This window comes from Calonectris borealis, chromosome 2 (genome assembly GCF_964195595.1).
Source record: "Calonectris borealis chromosome 2, bCalBor7.hap1.2, whole genome shotgun sequence".
Lineage (NCBI taxonomy): Eukaryota > Metazoa > Chordata > Aves > Procellariiformes > Procellariidae > Calonectris > Calonectris borealis.
In genome coordinates, this window is record NC_134313.1 from 34,712,112 (window position 1) to 34,734,243 (window position 22,132).

The 22,132-nt window shown below is 38.3% G+C and overlaps 1 protein-coding gene across 1 annotated transcript in view; it reads right to left on the reverse strand.

Moving 5' to 3' along the window:
* Positions 1-22,132, reverse strand: part of ZFHX4 (zinc finger homeobox 4) — a 126,054-nt gene that overhangs the window by 4,016 nt on the left and 99,906 nt on the right. Inside the window, exons 4-8 of the mRNA XM_075141615.1 lie at positions 20,432-20,548; positions 14,038-14,171; positions 13,684-13,884; positions 10,747-10,864; positions 4,513-9,909 (exon numbers count right to left, since the gene is read on the reverse strand). Coding sequence (XP_074997716.1) covers positions 4,513-9,909; positions 10,747-10,864; positions 13,684-13,884; positions 14,038-14,171; positions 20,432-20,548 — 5,967 coding nt within the window. The remainder of the gene's footprint in view (positions 1-4,512; positions 9,910-10,746; positions 10,865-13,683; positions 13,885-14,037; positions 14,172-20,431; positions 20,549-22,132) is intronic.

The window sequence follows — 22,132 nt, forward strand, 5'->3', positions numbered from 1 at the left end:
AAAGAGGCCGTTTAATGTTTGTCACCATGTCATTACTCCTATGTAATGGTAGGGGAACACTAAGGAGTTAAAATGCATTGTGAGCATGGATTAAATAGTACAGTGAAACAAGTCACAACAGTTATAATTAAAAAGTGGATAATTGCTACACTTATTACACAATAACATCGAAGATGCTATTGCTTGCCCCTATGCTTTCAACAGGAAGTAACAGGCAATTGTGTGTGGAGTCTGCTGAAAATACGTTAAATGATAAATACTGTAGAAGGAAAATGCATGAATGATGCAATTAGTATGAACTGCTGCCCCAGCTTTGCCATGGTTACTTGGGCTTGTCAGCTACTTAGGATTTTTCCGATTTCTTTCTATTCTTAACCTCTTCAACCCTTACACATCATGTTGTCTTCAGTCTACTCACACTGATGATGCCCAGACCAGCCAAGATCTATTCTATTTTCCAGATATTCTTTGGAATTTAGTTTAAATGCACAGAATTCAGTTAAATATCCAGATAGACTGCAATAGAATAGTGAAATCCATCTGTTTTATTGGAAGTTAAATGTGGAACTGAGGGTTTCCAAAACTCAATGAAGAAAACTTGATGAAACTAAGGCCCCATTTCCAGACATGAGAGATGTAGATTCACTAATCATGAAGAAATATTCTAATCCTGCTGACTCTTTGAAGTGACTATCAAAGAGAAGAGACTTCTCTGTCTCTTGGAGGAATCAGAGGGCTAAAAATATAAAAGTGAAACTGCTATCAATGGGCCAAAAGCAAACAGAGAACAGAATTTAGTGCCCTAATAATATGGAAAGTAATTGCTGCTGAATCAAATTTCTCTCTTGATAAGATTTCAAAAACCACTAAGTACATATTAGCCAGCGATGTGTGCATTCTTGGAAAAAGCTGCTGTGAATCTTCAAGGCAGCCCAGGCTTAAGTGATGTGCAAAGAACCTATGGTAATGATGATGACATTAAAAGGTTCATAGAACCAGTATTAATAGCTAGAAGCAAGATGAAGCACTAGTTTTCTGCAAGGAATCATAGGCAAAAACACAAAGCTGAGAAGAAAAGAGAATGTGAATTTTAAGAACAGCTGAAAACAGGTGAACTCTTCTATCTACAGTCACCTAGAAAATAAGAAGGGGCTTGAAGAACAAAGATGAGCTGGAACTAAAATTCTGTATGAACTAGAATTCCACCAAATAACTCCATATTGGGAATTATGCTGAGCAAACATAGCAGTAATTTTGAGACCTTGCTCAGCATTTGATGCCTGCAAGATGGTATAATTACATTATCTAGAGAAACATATCCCACAGATGAAAGGATTCTTCGACATGTCATCCTAGAACCACACAATAATTCTGATATTAAAAACCACTTGGTTTAGAACAAAATAACTGAATTTAAAGTTAATGGATCCTTTCATTCAGAAATGAAGCAAATAACCAAACCTAATAATTTGCAAATAAAATTCCAGTTTGAGCCCTACATAAAGAAGATAAAATGAACTGCAGTTCGAATATTTCCATCTTTTGTGATTTAGCATTATTTTCAAGTGTTCCATTTCAAACCTTTTGTAAAAGCAAATATTGCATTTAAAAAAGAATAGTATTTTGCAAAATTTAGCTGTGCTTTTTGGAAACCCATAAACAATACTGGATGCAAGAACATGAAAGTGAAATCCCTCATAAACTTGTATTAACCAGTGAAACTAATCAATCAGGCTAATTTCTCTGTCTAGCATGAGTGAAGAGAAACACAAAAGAGAATTTTAAATGTGATGTTTACTATTACAGTTTCACTAGTTCCCTGTCTTAATAAACAGCAAACATATTCTTTGAAAGTGAGGGTCTTATTAATGTTGACCTTGTCCTTTAAACAAACATGTAGGACAGAATGCATGGGCTTTGCCACAGGAAATACAGTTACCAACCCTGTAAGCATCAATGAGAACAGGTAAATATTTGAATATAAGGGATACTAGTGACACTTCTTCTGAACTGCATTTTTGGGATTGGGTCCGAAAGAGAAGAATGACACACTTGCAGTGGAATTCACAAGTAGACTTGAAGTATAGGATAGTGAGTCATCAGGGAGTTAGCTTCACAAAATCCTTCATGCAAAGAATGATGCAGAACGATTGTCCTGCTGGCTGAGAATATACGCACTGCTACAAGAACTGCCAAAGAAAAGCTTGCTTGGAAGCCTGCTTCCAAAAAGATACTTCTTAAACAATTCTTAGCATCAAATATGAATGTGAACTATCAGCCAAAGCAGGGTAGAGAAGAAAACAGAAATGGGTTAATTAGGTGCAGAAAATACTAGTGTTGAGCACATACTAAAGAACATCTGAGTATATTAATGGTTTTCTATGATTAAAATAATCTTTTTTTTTTTCCATTCACTATGACTGCTCCATTATGTATCATTAGGGAATGGAGATTTATGCATGCAAGTATTTGCCAGGCAACAAGAGGGGGATGTAGGGGCTATTTAGCATATGGCAAAAGAAAAAGTTAACAACGAGATTCTACTAGCTAGTTTACACAGTGGGCTTTGCCCACAATGGGCTAATTAACCTTAAGAAGATGCAAGATGAAAGGGGGTAAAAATCCATCTCAATTGGCAGTGCACTGTCTATGCTATGGTACTAATGATTTAAATTTATCTCAAAGAAGAGATATTTGGTGGAAATTAGAAAACCTGAAAATTGAATTATTATGGACCAGTTGGCCTGTAATACTACTTTTTGCATTATTAACAGGACAATTTACAGACTCTGAGGCTACATTAATACTAGCAAGTTAAACAGTAGCAGGGAACATTTCCCAAAAACTGAAACTAAACCATCGATAAAGTTAAACGGTAAGAATGGTCACTGGCACTGTTTTGGCCTGGGCCAACTAGAATTCTCCTAAACAACTCCTGAGCACAGCTGAGAGGCTATCATGGGTCCACGATAGCATGGGGGGACTTCCTGGTTTTGAGAGTAAAAGAATGTAATATCTTCCAAAGCAAATTTCATTTAGTAGTATGGACAAAGCCTGAGTTTTCTGGAGCCCATTTTACCTGAAGGTCAACCTAACCAAAGCTATTTAGTGAAATTATACGGAGAAACCATATCTATAATTTTAATGAACAACAACCAGCCATTTTTGGACCTGGACACTGTATGCCATTAAGAAGGAAATACAGCAACTTTATATTTCCTTTATATGCACTCTTTGTGCCAGTAACTGTTTGACAAAAGCCAGAGGGCACTCAGCCAGAAACTCCATTGTGGAAGGAAAGCCATTCTGATCCAATGAAGAGAAAAACAAGATGCTTTGACCACCACTTAGGGAAACAATAATATGATCATCATCAATCAAAGCAGAGCTGGGTAGCAGAGAAGACATTGCTGCAGTCTCAGTATGTCTTAACAGCACTGATGATTAAGCCCCTACCTTACTTGCCAAAGTGAGATGCTTTCTAAATCAAAGTTTAGAGATCAACAGCAAGCAGAATTACTGGATAAAATGAGGTGAGCGGTCTTAACCATATTTGATATGAATGTGCAAATTCAGAAGATGAATGGGAGAGCTTCAATCTGCAAGGCTGCACTCACAATGAACCCTGACTGCAAAATTGGAGCCTAATACAAGAAAATAAATTAGGTTCATTAAAAAAATCATTCTGCAGAAAACTTGATTCTCTAACTTCAGTGAAACTTATTGCAAGAGGAAGTGCTTTCCAATGTGAGCAAAAACCAGAGTCAAAACAGAGTCAAAACAGGCAGTAAAACAGAGTTACGTGTTCAGTTAAAAGTGCAAACCCAAATGAAGTGGTACATGTCTGCAATGACTTTATAAACTAGGGGTAGGAGATATTCAACAGCTCCTGGAATTTGGATCACAATGAAACTGCCATTATAAATCACCTTCAACAAAAACCTTCTTATCTTAGCAGGCAATTATTCAGAAATATAATAGAGGGTCTTGGGCAGCATTTTATTTTAAATATTTATTCTGAATTAAACAACAGGTTGGACTGCTCTAAGGGGTGGACCAAATGCCTGATGAATCGATTATGTGGGAATTACTATTTTGTGCTTCATGAGATGTTACTTTAAATACTTGCACACAAAAAATGTAAATCCAAAATTCTAACCCAAGTTTTGCCTAAAGGAGTATCATTCAAAACAAACAAAAAAAAGCATAACAATGGTATCATTATATTGCTTTTGTTACAGAAGCCTAATATATGGACTAAAAACATTTCTGTCAATTAGATTTCAATTAAAATTCATTTGTTTTTTTTTTGCGAAATCAGAGATATCATCCAGGCTACATCAGCGATTGAGAATTGCACTGAGTACACCTCATAGCAGTACTTTTTAGCCACTCACACTGCTCTCACAAGCATGATATGAATGCATAATATGCTGTGTTTTAGAAGGGGATAGTGACTATGCAAGATGATCAAATTAATAAAATGAGAAAATCATCCCCTTATAGACTTACTGTTTGCACTTTGTGGAAATCCAGGTAAGGAGGATGGACCATTCATTCCAGGCAGAAGAACAGGAGGAAGGCCAGGGAGTCCTGGATAAGCTGCTGGCAAACTGATACCATGAAGAGAACTGCTGTCCATCATGCCTGGCTGCTGTACTGTTAATCCTAGCACATCAGTAGCCTTCTTTATGCGATCCAATTCTTGCTGTGCCATCAGCTGTCTAACAGTTGTAGGAGCTAAATAATCTTTCTCCCGATCTAGCTGACTTCCCACAGTTTCTCTCACTTTTGTAATATGTTGTTTGGAAAAGATATGATCTCTTATGGACAAACGTGCAGAATATTTCACGCCACATAGAGAACATTCTGGCTTTGTCCCATCAGGTCCAGTCTGATTTATCATGAATGGCTTCCCTATGTTAATTTTGAATTTCTTTTCTTTAGCCCGGGCATTCTGAAACCAGACCTGGACCACACGTTTGGGCAGGCCGATCTCATTCCCTAGCATTTCACATTCCTGCATTGTTGGAGTCCGGTAGTCGCTAAAGCAAGCCTTGAGAACTTTAAGCTGAAGGTTACTCATTTGTGTTCGGAAACGTTTGTGGCCTGGCCGATCACTGTTTTTGGATTTAAAGGGATTGCTAGCTCCAAATGGGTTAGGTGAACTTGGATCAGCTATGCTTGAAGTTTCACTGCGGTCGGCATTATCATCAGGGTCATCAGTAATGTAGTAACTTTGGTCATGATCACCATCTTTTTCACTGAAATGTATTGAGGGGCTTGTTAGGGAAAAGAGAAATTTATCATCGGTATTCTCATTTGTAGGTGTAGTTGCAGCTTTTGGTAGCGTGTCGTTCACAAGTGGTTTTGGTTCTTTGGGAGGTGATGCAGGTTTTGCATCCCCTGAACTGCCAGTCGTGCTTTCCATTTCATTGTTCCCCTCATCTCCTGTTGTGGCATCACTAATCGCTGTATTAATTGATGAAGTCTCATCAAAGTCAGTCTTGTTTTGATCATATCCAGAGTCAGCAGGAGGGGCATTCAAATTTTCTATATCCTCACTAGACTCTGCTTTAAAAGAAGAAGGACTTAAGAGGTTCTTCGGTGACATTTCTGCAGTTTTGCTAACAGGGGTTGATACAGTGGAGGCTAATTCATTTTCACTTGATAATTCAGTTTTTGCTAATGATAGTGATGGGTAATCAAAAAATATGTACTTTTGTGGACTTTCTCCTCCATCTTCAGTTGATATCAAAGGACTTGGAGGCAAACTATAACCGGCCTGTTTCCCTTCATTCCAATGTCGAGAGCGAATGTGACTTTCTAAAGCTGATTTTGCTTTAAACAGAGCTCGACAAAAAGGACACCTTTTATGGGACTGGGCTGGACCAACTGCACGGAATTGTCCCTTTCTTTCTCGGGCTCTTGTGTTCTGAAACCAGACTTGTACAACCCTCTTTTTCAGTCCCACTTCACGTGCAATGTGATCTAGCATCTTTCTGGTGGGGTTAGAATCTAGTAGGTACTTTTCATAGAGTATTTCCAGCTGCTCTGGAGTAATTGTAGTTCTTAAACGCTTATCACGATGTTGATCTTCTCCACTGTTTCCTCCCTCTTTCTCACTACAGTTATTGTCTTCTTTATCATCTAGTTTTCGTTTCAGGGAACCAGAAACGGTAGCAGGGTGTGCTGTATGTGATGAGCCAGTTTGTGGTGGCATCTGAGCAAGAGAACTATTAAGTAACTGTCCAGTCATCAAAGGATTATTGGGGTCAAATATCATATAGGGCATATCCATTGGTCTTTCTAAAAACTGTGAGTGAAGAAATTGGTTTTGGGCTGCTAAGAAATGCATGTGCTGGTGCTCTTGCCAAAGTTCTAGTGTTGGAAAGGCAACTGTACACTGATCGCATTGGTACTGTAATAACTGAGGAGGTAGACTGTTCTGTAGAGAAGTCATTGAAATTGGTAAAGGACTGGAAGGAACAGGTGTGGTTTGTGATGCAGAAGGAGGTCTCACTACTATCTGTGATTGTTTTTGTTGCTGTGGTTGAGAAGCTGAGGGCTGAGGGTCAGAAGAGGTTACTGGAGTAGACTGTACTGGTTTGGCGCTTTGGGAAGTTGTATCGGTTTGCTTAGAGATGGTTTCATTTTGTTTTGGTTTTTCTGTGGACTCTGGTTTAGGAGAAGCCTTCTCAGGTTCTGGTTTGGGTGATGGAATCAAAGGAGTACTAGAACCAGAGCCAGAGCTTGCTGCTGTGACTGCCAGGCTTTTTGATGAGTCATTTTGGCCAGAAACTGTGCAGTTCTTATACACTGTTTGATCAGAGGCATCCAGAGAATCTTCAGTTTGGCTTTCATCTTGAGCATCGTCATCTTCATCTTTATAACACTGCTTTTTCTGGTGTGTAATCAAATCAAAGATCCTGGGAAAAACCACACTGCACTTTTTGCACTGATATTGCATGTTACTAGTTCGAATGTAACGCTCATTCGTCAGTTCCCTTTTCTCATTGTCTTTAGCTTCAGCTTGATTTTCATAACTTTTGCGAGCTTTTTGTCGTGCATTTTGGAACCATACGACAATAACTCGAGTAGGTAAGTTAAGTACAGTTGAAAGTTGTTCAATTTCATCATCCTTTGGATAAGCATTTGTGTCAAAGAAGTCTTGGAGGACACGAAGCTGGTAGTCAGTAAACCGAGTCCTAGATGATCTCTTGCTGAAAGATGCATCAGACTTGTAAGGTTCTACAGCTGAAGGTTGAGGATCTATTCTGATATCTTCCAATACTGTTATGGGAGGGTTGCTGAAATTATATGGAGAATCTTTATTTCTCTGTCGTTCTTTAAACAGCGTATTACGAAACCAGTGCTTGATAACTTTCTGTGAAAGACCAGATTTCTCAGCCATTTCTTGGATCTGCTCTTCACTTGGAGAATTGTTAATATCAAAATAAGCCCGCAAGATTTTTAACTGGTCATCTGTGATTCTTGTACGTGGACGCTTGAACTGAGAGTGCCGCAGGAAATTGGGATCTAAACCCAGCTGCTGCTGACAAAGCTGGGTAAGATCTGCAGATAAAGTATCCATTGGTGGCAACTGGAGGGCAAGCTGAGGAGGCAATGCAGGATGCTGCACTGGCTGCATCATAATTGGAGGGAAAAGCGGGAGATCAAGTGAAACAGGAAGCTGGACTTGAGGTGGGGCTGATGGTGGTGGTGGTGGAGGAGGAGGTGGTGGTGGTGGAGGAGGTGGCGGTGGTGGTGTGGGTGGTGGAGCTTGCAAAGGAGTGGGAGTTGTGTTTTGAATTTTTCCAGCCCCAGCTGAAGAAGGCTGAGAAGGAGTTGGAGGAGGAGGAGGTGGTGGTGGAGGAGGAGGCGGTGGTGGAGGCGGTGGTGTTTCTGGAGAAGATGGAGAAATTGGATAAAGCTTATCATACGCCTCCCTGTATTGTCGGGCAAACTTTTCTAATGCTCCATATGGAAAAAACTGTCCATGCACATGTTCTTGATGACTCTTCAGAATAAGAATGTTGGAAAAGAGCTTACTGCAGGTTCCACATTCCAGTTTGTCTGTGTTTTCACCTTCACCAGTCTTGCTTTTTTTCTGCACTTTTTGTCTGTTCTCATTGTATTGGATAACTAACTCAAACCCAAAGTTTTCCAACAAAGCCTTGGCTGCATTCCCCCTCGCTCCAGAAGCTATTCTGGGTGGTGGGATGGCTGGTTCTGAGGATTTTGGCTTCTTCATATCTTTGTTTTCTTTTAGTCCTTCATTTTCATTAGTAAATTCTTGTTTTGGTTTCTCTTGTTTCTCAGAAATTTCTTCTGACTCCTTATATGATGGCATATCCTTTATGAGCTGGCAGTCTGTACTTACTAAGGTATTTTGCTCTGCTTTCATCAGCTTGCTACTTTGCTGCTGCTGTTTTTGGGACTGAAGTTGGGGTTGGGTGGATTGATACTGTTGTGCTTGTTGCTGCAGTATCTGTAGCTGGGTTTGGCCAACATGGTGCTGAGTTTGTATTTGTTGCTTCAAATCTTCTAGCAGTGATCCTGTCATACCAGCCATTCCAGGCATACCGAATGTGGCAGAACCAGGCAAACCCAGATCTGGGCTTAAGCTAAATTCTGTCCCAGGTATATAGAAGGGGAAAAGGAATTGAGGCTGTTGAAATTGCAGCAGTGCTTCTGGTGTCATTGGAAAGTGAGGCAAAAAAGCTGGATTCAGAAACTGGGGTTGAAAGAATGCAGCTTGCTGTTGCAGTTCATGCTGTAGTTGCATTTGAAGTTGTGCTGGTGACTGGGGTGGGTGATGTGTAGGCTGAGCAGAAATTAATTCAGAAGCTTGCTTTTTATTTAAATCTTTGGCATCTATATGTGTTTCTTTGCTGTTAACTGCTGGTAAGCTCATAGATTCTAGCATTCCTTGGCTGGGGCTATTAACATTCCCTGCTACACTATTTCCGCTATTTATATTACCACTTGGTTCCAATTTTGCAGCCCTTGCCTTTGTCTGATGAAGCACAGATCTCATATGGATTTCCAATGTAGAACTTTGGCTATATGCAACATTACAAATGCTGCATTTGTAGGGTTTGTTGTCGGTGCTGCTGTTGGTTTCTTGAGGGACAGGACTTGACGCTTCCTGCAAAACCTTTTTGAGTTTGTGTAGATGGGACACTGAGTTATAGTGGACCAAGAGAATGTTCTTTTGGGTGAAAGACTCTTTACACACTGTACACTTATACGGGCGAGATGGATCTAGAAATTTTTCCATAGTAAAATTTGGCCCTTTTCTAAAAGGTAAGGTCCGCTTTGGTTCTGAGCCCATATCATCTGGAATAGAGCTACTATCACTTCCTACGGGACTTGCTTTACCTTCCTGGTCCATCTCATAATCTCTTTCTATTTCCTGTTCTAGTGCATGATCATCTTGTGCCATACTTTCACTTTCTGCCCAGAGTTCACCATTGACAGGTAAAGATGCACACAGCTGCTGAAGTTCAGCTTCATTGAGTTCAGGGTGGCCTGCTTCCAAGTGTTTTTTTAAAGCCTGGAATGTACGGAAGCTACGTTGGCAAAGGCTACACATGGTAGCTGCCCGAATAGCATGATACTGGGAATGTATCTGAAGCTTCTGCATAGTCTTAAAAGCCAAGCTACAATGGTTACAACGGTACTTATAGACATGGCGGTCAGAAACAGAGAGCTGTTGCTTCTTCTGCTGTTCATTTAGCTGATCTGTCATTGAGTCAGTGGTCTTTATATCTTTACTGCTGCTCTTATTCCAATCTGGCGTTTCAGTAGATTCCTTAGGTGGCTTCTGTTCCTCAGTCTTAATTTCCATTCCAGTTTTTGATTCATCGATCCCAGGGGTACTTTTCTCATCCACAGGACTTTCACCTAGTTAAAGAAAGTTAAGTGTCTTTTAAACAAGTAGAAGAGAATAGCACACAGTATTAATGGGGTTTTTTTCATCAGAAATCAAGAGAGGCACCTGGTATGCCACTTGTTGGCCTAGCAAAGTATAGCGACCCATCCTTGCCCCAGAGAATAAAGTAGACAGGATCGACATGAGGTTAAAAAAAAGTAATAAAATCCAAACATGATTATCAGAAAGGCAGTGGCAGTTGGCCCGGGAGTGGCACAGGACTTCTCTTTGTCATAAGGTAGGAGTTTATTGGTGCAATGAAAGCACCAAACAAGAAGAAGAAACAAATCATAGGAAAGAGGGAGGGATTAGAAATGGGGTCAATAGGTAAGACAGGTGATTAGAAAGGAGGAGGAAAGTGGTCTGAGGAGAGAGGGAGGAGGATGCTGTGAGAGGTAGCAAAGCAGCTTCCCAGCACAGAATATAGTGAGTGTCCAGGATAAGAAACCTGCTCTTGGAAAGGCAGGCAGGATCATTTGCCTAACATTCCCCATCAATGTTGGTGAAAGTGTCACTGTCTTTTAGGACTGGGTCGTATTTGCTAATTAAACAAGGAGGGTCTTACCTTCAAAGTGGCTAGGCCACTACCACAAGCAACACACACGGCATGCCACGGCAACATACATGGCATACACGTGCATCCTAGTAGCTCTGCCAAATTCAGGTGCCTTGTAATTTTTCTCTTTTTATCTCTGTGGTTATATGCAAGCCACAAAAGGATTCACTTTACTGAGAAAGAAACAAATGGTTTCTAAATTTCTGAATTGCCCATACCTAGCTTTTACATGTCTGGGCTTTTTCTTGCATACCTGGATATTTCCCAGATCCTTCAGCTGTAATCGTTGCAGGTGTGTCACGTTCAGATTTCTCTGAAGTAGCTGCTGGCAATAGCATACTATTGGGCATCATGACATCTGGTACAGGAACCTTTGAAAACCAAGAACACAGTATTATTACAGGAAAAGTCATCCTATTTAATACTATACAAATTATGAAATTATAATTCAAAAGATCCACCATATCTGGATCAAAGACTGCCAGTACTAAACGAAGATCTTGATTCAGTCCTTGATAATGGTTTCTGACAGACCACAAATCCAGAGAATCCGGTGTCCCTTGGTGGAGAATCAACTCAAAATAATCCACAATAAGGTGATGCTATAGAACTACATACACTCAATATTTCATTGGTCTCAATGTCACCACAAAGAAGATTTTGCTGGCTATGTCAGGTTGGTTGGATTTGTCAGGGGAATTCTCCTCGGACATTCTCCAAAGACAGAGATCATGTTGAGATATAGTTACCAGACAGTTCTTGACTAAGGGAATTCCCACTTTGCTTCACCCATATTGTTTTTTAAACAAATGCTGGATCTTCCATGATCTTTGAAAGAAAATTAGAAGTTTATTTCCATACAGAAAAAGCAACTTATTTCATTTAAAATGGGATTTTTCTTTTTCTTGTCTTCAACTGCTTATGTATATTCTTCAGACTACTTTACCTGTTGTGTTATGCTTTCAAATTATAGACAGGAATCTTTGAAGGATGTACTATTATAGGTGTCTGACAGTACTCAGTTTAGTTAAGTTGACATGAATATTTGCTCAACACTTCCTGTTTTCCTTTTGCTTAGCTCTTTAAAACATACTCCTATCTGAAATAAAGGATTGTCTAGGGCTTCAGACTAAGACTTAGCAGGACTGGGTTCCCACTCCTGCACTGCCAGATTCTGTCTAAATGACCTTGGGTAAATTAGTTCAGCTAATTTGTGCTGCAGCTCCTCAACTCTAACGTAAGGATAGTACTTCCTTACATCATACAGAGGTAAAAAGAATATCCATAGGAGAGATTTCTGAGTGGTAAATTACTATTACAATGGAAGCTACATACATTATTAGGTATGAGTAGAAATACCCTTTGTTCCTTTTTAACAGTTTAACAAATTATTTTAAACCTTTACTAGGATACATAAGAATTATATATATATATGTATGTATGCATGTATTTATGCCAATTGCTTATTGGAAAAAAAAATATTCTAGACGTATTTTAAAAAGCCCTGCGCTTAGTATATTTGTAATTTAAACATGGCATTAATAGCATCCTCTCAGAGGACTAGTGACTGGGAGGGAAGGACTTTTAAAAAAAATGATGTAGGTAACTCTAAATGTCCCAGAGAAGAAAAAGTTGCTATAAATGGTATTTATTTTGTCATCACAGAGTTCAGATATGGACAAAGCATATTAGTGTTAGCAACTAGGACAATTTAGGTTATGCAGATTATGTTTTGCAATCTCTTTTTCTGTCAAACAACCTTTTTTTTTTCCCTCTTAGAAACAGTGAGAAAACTCCCCAGTACGAGGAGAGGAGAGGAGAGGAGAGGAGAAATTTCAAAGTTGCCCCACTATCAGCATAGAGGGAATCATGAGAAGAAAGCTGATAATCCTCAATAGGGAGGGATTTTTTCCTTAATTTTTCCAGTTTCCTAAAAAGGTCTGGGAAAGTTAAATTTCTCCAGCATTTTCCTTGTGGTGGGCCAAAATTACACAGTCTGGTAGAGCTATAGTTAGTAGAAAACCAAGGAAAAGGAAAGAAGAAAGAAAACTTTAAACCACTGTTGTGGATCCCCAATTCTGTATTTGCTCATCAGCACCAGGCACAAGGAACCTTAGACCTTCAGTCAAGAGCTCTTTCAATTCTTTCTTTTTTTTTTGCCACATTACTTGGGAATGAGGTGGTAGGCCTACAACCACAACTGTATAAATGACGGAGTCGTCTATGAATACAAAAATAAACCCTTAAGGAGGTGGATCCTTGAAATTCCCAAGCACATTTCCTTCTAAAAAGGCAAGACAACCAGAATCAGGATGTCTTAGAAGGTCTGTTTTCTAACCGAATCTATGATGTAATAATAAATACTTTCTAGACCTGATTGTGTCTTTACTGGCATTGTTTTGAATGGTGATGAGTCATTATTTTTCACAGATATTTATTATTTTGACATGGTTTGTGCAATTTTGCAGTGAAGAACAGGATTTTCCTGGTGAGGTTGGAATGGGATTCATCCTCCAGATAGAGTTTGCTGGTTATAGCATTCACGCCAATCATGGAGAAGCCAGTTCAAGTCCCTGCCTGATCCAGGGTAGGTACTTGAAATCAGATATTCCATATCCTAAAGAACCGACCTAACTGGATTGCTACCAATTCTTTGATTTGCCTTTCTGTTTCATACTCACATTTTATTCACAAAAAAACCTAAAAGGTCTTTTATGCAGAGGCAGAAAGTAAGAAACAGGACATTCTGTACAATAAGATAGCACCATTATTGATATTTTATAGTGAATTTCACATAATATAATGCAAGTACAGCCCAACTATACACAGGAATTCTTCTACGTTTGGGAACTACATTCTACAGGGAACTCCTGTTATTTTACAAACAAGAGTCACCAAACCTCTGAGACCTGGATATTACTAGACCCGACTTACAGGTGTGCACTTAGAGACATTGACAGGCTTGATTTTTCCAAGGTTAGTGTCAATGAGGAACTGCAGCTTTTCAGCATCTTTGAAATCCACCTTCAGTCATTTTCCCGGGGGACATCAGTCACTGGATGAGCTGGCAACAGAACCTAAGAGTCCTGACCCACTCCCCTCCTACCTGAATACTGTATCCCAACAAATACATTGTCCAGAGGCCCGAGTTCATTTCTGTAGCACGTGCATCAGTATTGGGAACACTTACTGTCATGAGCAGTTTCTCCACACAGTCAGGGGACACACTGTGCAAATGGGTCAAATGAAGCTGGAGATGCATTTTGTTGCTGAGGACGTCCTGGCAGAGGGGGCAGCAGATAACAGGTTGCATTGAATGCTGTGACAGGACATGCATCTGGATACGATTTGGGTCCCTACTATTGTAGTTACAATAAGGACATTGATAGAACTGAAAAAAATCAAATTAAGATGCAAGCTATTAGTCAATGTGCTTTTTACAACTTGCTGATATTGCTATTTTAACAGCGTATCATCTCTGTTTCATTCTTGAGTTATTTGAAAGAGTTCTAGAATGCAATTAAATTGTTACATTTTCCTTTACCTGCTCATGACAAAATTTATTGTCCTCTGGAGGCTTTGATTTTTTAGCTGCACCATCCTCTTCTTTTGCCAGAAGAAGCTGTTGTGCCCCTACCACAGTGTTCACTTTTGGTTCCTTCTCTGGTGTGACTATTCCTGTTCCGAAAACATAATTTTTAAGAGCACATTTTAAACTTTAAAATATCCTAGTTTACAAAGAGGCTGTGATTCCAAAGGTCTGTATTGTCTTTGAGGGTCTTTTTTTCTTTTTTTAAGTTCTGAGAAAAAATATAGTTGAATAAAACAATTCTGGAATGCACAAAGGTGAAGATACACTTTTATCCTTGGTGGACACTCTATAAATACATTTAAAAATGGACTCTTCTCTACTATTTAGATAACCTTAGGTTGCCTTTAAAGATTAATCAATAATGTGCTTTCTTTAGCAGCTCAGTATGAATTTGTGTATTACATTAAAACAAATCGTCTTTTGTTTAAAAATCCTGTTTTCCAAAATAATTAATTTGCTGCTGTTTAATTACCCTCTCGCTCTTTTAAACTGTCTGAGCAATATGATTATTGTGCTGTTTTGATAACTCCTGCCTGGTTACAATTCTGAAGCTAAATATAGTGAGGCTTTAAAAGAAATACTGTGGAGAATAGGATTTCAGAGCTAACTTAATATTAATTATATACAAAGATCAGTCATTTGGGATTGCCTTAGATGTTTACACTGTGAATTTTTACAGTCTGGCATTTGTGATCAAAACCAGAATATAATTGTTTTCTATAGATAGTTCTACTATTAAGTATTAAATACTATATTTAATATTATGCCTGAACTAGCTGTGTAATGCGGCCCAGTCTTGCACACATCAAAGAAAAGAGTGCAATTCTAATTTCCCAGTCCATCAGAAAATTCTTTCCAGCGTCAATTTGCCAGATAATCTCTTCTGCTAGGCTGGATATTACAAGAGCATTGGGTAGGCATGTCACATACATCTCACGACAAACACAAAACCTCATTTACCAACCATTCCAATCTCATCATAGTGCGGCATCATCTGACCTTTTTTCTGCTGTTTATTATGAGTATTTCTAATTTTAACTTTCAATTTTCACCATCTTCCAGTCAATTTGCAACTAAATTATTTCCAGGGTGAGGACACTATCACTGGACACTGGGTGCAAATACGTCTTGAAATGCAATGAAGCTAAACCATTGATTGCTATCAGACCCAACGTAAATATATAGTCCAGGGGTAATCTGATTGTATGCTGTGCATGAAGATTTATCTTGATTTTTTTCAACCCACATAAGGTTCATATAAATGAACAAATTGCACCTCATTGCACAATAACCTAGGATTAATTTAAAAATAAGGTCATGGATGTTTTGGCAACAAAGTAAACATGAACAAAGAAAATACCTGTATTTTTCTGTAGACAAAGCCAAGAACTTTTTATTATTATTATTTTCATATAGACTTTGTGCAATAGTTGATATTAAAAGAGCAATGTTAAAGAGAAGTAAAATAAGAGAACAGTTTTCAAGGTAAATACCAAATCCTCATGGTACAATAATAAACAATTGAAAACTGAATCATACAGGGACATTTTCTGAAGGGCGTTTTTTTAAAAAAACATAAACATATTTTATGACTTATACATTAATGGTGATTTCCCCACACATTTTCATTCCTAAGTTGCTAATTATTTCTTTTGGTGTAATTTAGACCAATAATTTTTGCATGTTCTTGCTTGAATTAAAGTTTATTTCTGCCATATTTCCCTACTTTTAATGACCAATTTGTCAACATTGGTTTAATATCTGAACAAGTTGCTTTCTGGAGCCCCACTGAATTTTTACACTCTCAGGAACTGATCCTGGAGGCCTCATTCAGACTGCTCAGTCAGTGCTGTGCCGATGTCCTGAAGGACTAGTGATGCTTAAAGGCAAAATCTACATGATGCAATCACATAAAGCACCATTTTATTACTCGCTTTGGTTCATGATAATACAGTACTCCCTGGCCTATCTGTATTTACTTGGCAATACACCATTATTATTTAAATATCTTTACTGTGAGAATTATGGGAAGTAAAAAAGTGACATATTATATTAACAGAGAAAGGTTGCTTCTCAGGTTTTAGAAGGATAGGTTCAAATTATTATCATAGATAATAATTCAAATTCAAATTATTACCATTGTTAACTTCTCTTCATTTCCAACTGTCAAAAACATCTAACAGTTGACTACTGTTTCTTACCCTTGTCATATGTCACTTTTAAAATGTCCCTTTTTAAACACAAATGGGCCAGAATCTCAGTGGTGTAAACGGACACTACTATACAGCAAGCTGAATTTAAAAGCCAAAATAAAACAATTCTACCTTATCTTTCCCTCATCATGCTAGATTGTTCTCAACAGGTTGTTACAGAAATTAAGATACAAATTCTGCTCCAAATCCACTTGTGAAAATACATTTAACTGTGTTTTAGCAGCAGCATTTAACTGCTAGTGAAATTTAGCTTGGAGTGTACTCTGTGTGTGCCTGGGCACACACAAGGTTAATATTACACATCATCTTCCACCACAGGATGGAATAACTTAATTACTTCAAAGGGCCTATAATAATCATGAAACACATAGTTCTTGTTTCTATAAAAACAAGGGGGTTTTTTGGTTAAAGTTTCTTTTGCGGTTAATATAATAAAACCGTGGAGTTATAAAACACTGTGCTGGGGTCAATAAATGCATAACAAAGCACAGCTTTTTACTATGTTTACTATGATATTTATATAAACTGTCGAAATTTACAGAGGCTTTGTTGTTTTTGTTTTGTTTGTTGCTCTGGATTCATTCAACCTCAAGCACTGTTACTTCTGAAACGACCGAAGTTACATCTGGCCTATAGTAAAGTAACTGAGTCTGTTCCATGACTTATGGTGAGCTTTGAAAAAAAAAAAAAGGGGGGTTGATTCTTCCCTCTGGCGTGGGGATGCCACTCGCCCCTGCATGTGGTGAGGACCAAAACCCCCAGGCCAGAGCATACGTGCCAAAAACAAAGGAGATCGTCTCCTTACGCAAGCGAATGGTCCAGCTATTACAACTCAGTGCCTTGTCTTGCTGTATCAACTTTCCGCTTTCCGTGTTGAATTCACTGCTTTAAGGAGCTTCCTGTAGGGAGGCTGAACAAAGTTACGGTCTTATAGGAAGGGTATTGAAGGAAGAGGGAGAGAGGAGAGAAAATATTATGGTCCCGAGCATGCCGTGTGGCCCTGTTTTCATAGCTGGATGTTGCACTGGCATGCTATTCTTACTAGGCAGCTGTAGGAAAAGACTAAATCCAGTTGTTATTCACATTTTAAATACGCACTTTTTATTCTTGAGACACATCATTTGTTGGGTTTTTTCCTAATTGTGAAACACAACTATAATTCATTTTATAATATAAAATGCGCAGAATTATTTTAGGTGAATAATGTAATTTCAATACATTTAGCTCAAAACCTAAGTTTAATTACAAATAAGTGCCATGAAATAGACTAGTCAATGATTGCCTGGCAGTTAGTTACAGAATTATTTAACTTGTGTAAGATTGCTAATATAAAAATGACATAATTCACTGCAATTCATATGCCACCACCTTCATAACATTTTTGAAACCCCCAAATAAAAATAAAAATGTTTGTGTGACTAACAAGAAGGAGAAAGTTAATAAAATACGTATACTAATGAAAAAAAAATCCTGGAAAAACCATAATCAAAATACTATTTTCTTATTTATGAATCTATGTATTTGATAAAGATTGCATAATTTAAGACTTCTGACACATCAGATGATGTTATTCAGCCTCAAAATAATTCTAAAATTATAATTACTGGTATTCTTTCTAATTAGAGTAGAATGAAAGGATAATTTTCATTGCAATAATGAAGGTTAATTTCCATCCCTCCTCATGTTTACTACCTTATTAAAAAGTGCTCCCCTTAGCCATGGCAGAGACATATTACATTTTCAATGCAAATGTATTAATCTGGATAAATTCCATATTAATTCTTGCACTGCATAGAGCTGTAATTTGGATTATAATTAATCTAAAGTGGCACTAGATTTAAATGACAATATAAATGAGGCATTAGTAGGCTTTTCTATTCTGAATGAATATTCAACAAATATAACTTGCATATTGCCAAGTCTCATTTTGAAAGCTCTACTCCTTGAGATAAGGTAAGGAATACAGCACAACAGCTTACACAAACATACTGCTCCTAAATACATGTTAATCCTTTCTCGACTAATAGATTCTATGCTAAAGAGGGGTCACACCACTTTCCTGTCTAACTTGTTAGTATTGTGATTAATTTATTGGTTTTCCTGAGATTTCTTTGGCAAGACTTGCAACACTCAATTCATGAGAAAGCCCAAATTAACATTCAATTATACATAAGCAGTTATGCAGTCATTAGAAATACTTGTCAGCTGAGTGAAAATTAAGATGATGGTCTGAATGTTACATATGCAGAATTAATTTAGATTAGGAAAATAGAAGTTTCTAAAAGATTTAGGATTTTACAGTACAAACTCTTTTCTGCAAAGCACAAAGGCAATCGCGTATTTCAGCCCTTGTTTTTATATGAATGTTACTGCAAAGTTATTTGTGTAATTGCTGGCACGGGAATGCAGAACAATTATGCTGGTTTTTTTGTAGTGCACCCAGTAGGCATCTGGATATAGGTTTGTCCTAATTAAACTTGGCCCTTACGAGCAGCTAATCCTGATGGAATTTTGAGAATTCCCCTTCAGTATTTTTTTCTAGATTCCATCATTTTTTTTGCTGGAGCTTTAATATCGTATTCTTTCTTGAACAACTATAGATGGACCTGCCTAAGAAAAAGAGGGCTGATAAACTCCCTGAAGCGGTTCACAGTGTCCCCTAGGCAGAGTGTAGGGTAGGAAATGCAGGCTGCAGGTGGCTGTCCCCCCCTCTCCTGGTGAGTGTCCAGGACAGCCCCTGGTGAGACTGCACAGGAGGACCTATGTCGGCCTGGGAGAATGGCTTTTCTGCACTGCAGATGGTTTTTACCAAGTCAGAGAGCCAGCCAAGGGGGATATATATTTTAAACCACAACACAGTTTCTTGCTCAACATCATCCTTGTCATCATCGGCCTTTCTTCCGTCTCTTGATCTCAAAAAATAAAGCTACTGAAGAGGAGCTGAGGTTCTAAACTGTGATGAGTACTGACCTTAGCACGCCAACAAGCAAACTTAAAGGAAGCTTTAATCTTTAAGTCAGTCTTCTGAATTGATTCAACATAGAAAGGGCCATCTATAATGGTTTTTTGGAAAGAAATCAAAAAATGTTTAATATGTAAAGAGCAAATTACAGTATGGGAGAATTTGAGTGTAAAGAAACTCGTAGGTAAAATGATATTTTCTCTCCAACTATATGTCTTTACAGAGAATACAACCTCCTTTGTATGCTGCTGTCATTGGCATACAAGGAAAAGATATATGACTACCTGAAACTAATAGGCTTCAACCTGTTTCAGCACTTCTTCTGCTTCAGTGAATCCAACATAATGTAACTAGGTATAGCGTGCGGCAAAAGTAGCCAATGTAATATTCATTGTGACCATAGATTTCCATCTCATACATAAAAAGCATGGATGAAGTCACATATTTGCCAAATTAAACACAGAAAAAGCCTTGGGTATCTACACCAGATGCTGGCCCTGGGTTTGTTTGTGCACAAGTAAATGTCATGACATAAGGGTTTTGTTTTCAAAGACAGTAGCTTTCATTACTGGGCTTTGTCTATTCCAGGAGATCAAAATTACCCAACTCATAATCCGTTTTCAATGATATTTCCTCTTTCTTAGGCTGAATCATCTGTAAACTTTTTCACTGGATTTTGTGTATTTTTTTCAAAATGCCTCAAATAAATGCCCAGGAAGAGGCCAGATTCTTGGGAGTAACTGATCAGAGAGCAAGAGCAAAAAATAATAATAACAAAAAAACCCACATTCTTTGGGTTAAAAGGGGGGCAAAACCTGATTGAAGAAAAAATTCAAGTGGTACCTAATCCTATGCTTATGAAAAATTAATATGCCATCAGAGGAATCACAAGTACAGCTAAGATTAATGAAAGGCGCTTAAAAAATTACAAGCACACAAACTGATTTGATTAAAAAATAATCTCACTGGTCGTCCTGTAATATTCTTCAACTTATCCGCATCTATCCTGTCAGATGGTTATGATTAAAAATAGGTCAATGGGAGGCTACTGATAGAAATCACATGCAAAATGCACATGCAATGAATAGTAGTGGGAATGTCCAGACAGTTTAAAATGAAAGAGCATTTCATAAGTTAAAAAAGGGGGGAAGACAAAATTCTAGCATCTTACCAGAGTCTTTACAAGATTTTTTGCCTTCACTATTGTCCCTCTCACTTGAGTCTTTATCATCAGCAACAGCCACTGAGGTACTTTTAGCAGACCCTTCTGTATCTTCACCTTGTTCTTCTGTGGATAAGCACAGAAAGATCTTAGAAAAGAAACTCGGTGAGCATTTAACAGCATTTTAAAAATATGTCCTGTAATAAGAACAGCACAAAAAGAGGGTGGTAAAACAGGGGGAAAGAGGGGTGGGGGGAAGAAAAGGGAGAGGGAAAGAACAACACTTTAAAGAGGTTGGACATTAATTACGAATAGTTTGCAATATTTCGAAATCTATCAGGAAATTCTGATTGTGTCTTTATCAGAGTACCCGCTTTCCACCGGTGTGACAGATTTAAAGCCTGTCATTTCATATTCTTCGGGTAGAAATGATTTGTGTTAAAATACACGCACACGCATGCACACATACCCCACACGGGCCAGAACAAAAGCCAGCACATGTAAAAATGCATCTTAGAGCCAAAAAAAAAAAAAAAAAGAAAAAGAAAAAAGAAGGGGGGGATTCAGCTATAAATCCTATTAGTGCAGCAGTATCCCGCTAATTGCAGTAAGTAAGTATTAGGTATTAGGTACTGTATTAAATATAAACCTCTGGCTTTGCGGGAGAAGTCTCAGATTTTGTCTCCAGGGGGAGCCATCCAGGATAAATGATGCAACCTGGTCTATGGCTTCTGAGGAAGCAGCATTACCCACACCTCACTTACGTGTTCACACCAGCTAGATTACACGGAAATCTTCACAGTAACTCAAGCCCATTTAATTATTCGGTAAATCTTAGCTATGCTGCTACTGGTGGATTAATCTGTTTATGCAGTTAGCTTCTATGCTGGGGCTGTGTAGCACTAATCCGTGAAAGGCCCACTGTTCCTTTTCATCCTGTGATCATTTGTCTCTCACTGTGCTGATGTCACATTTTAATGAATTTTTAGCAATCTGAGTAATGCCAGATAACCAGACTTGCAACTCCCTACAGCACAGCATGCTGTTTTCATTGCAGCACACACACACACACACACACACAAAATCATATTTCCCGGTTCAGGTAGGAATTATATAAATTAGGAGGTGAAGGTAAAATGGGATTCGAAGCACCAGGCCGCTCAATTTCATAAAATCTTTAATGACCATATAAATTAACCCTGGAAAGGCAAAAGGTCACAGACACACATTTGCATACACTCTTCTATTCACTTTTGATAAGCAGAGCTTTTATGCAGGGAACATGATACAATTAACCCTTCAGGAACCATACAAAATGCAGCTACCGACATTTTAAGTGTCAAGCATTAACTGAAAATTACACACTGCATAAAATTTTCATTGTAAATGCTATAGTGATTGAAAGGGGAAATAGTGGCCCTCTTCGCACCCCATGTTTTATTAATAACATTCTGACAGCCGAATGAAATATCCTCTGTCATATGTAGCAGCTGAGCACAAAAAAATTGCTGCTTAGCGCCTTACTTGCCAGCCATGCCCTGAAACTGTATGCCTAGGCAAATCGGTGTGGCGAACCTATCCGATTCTCAACTCTCTGCGCAACCTTTTGTAAATCAGAAGAGAAAAACACAGCTGCAATTTTGGAAAGCAAAAAAAAACAACAAAAAAAAATCTCAACCACAGATCAATGTGTTTTGCATTGACATCGGA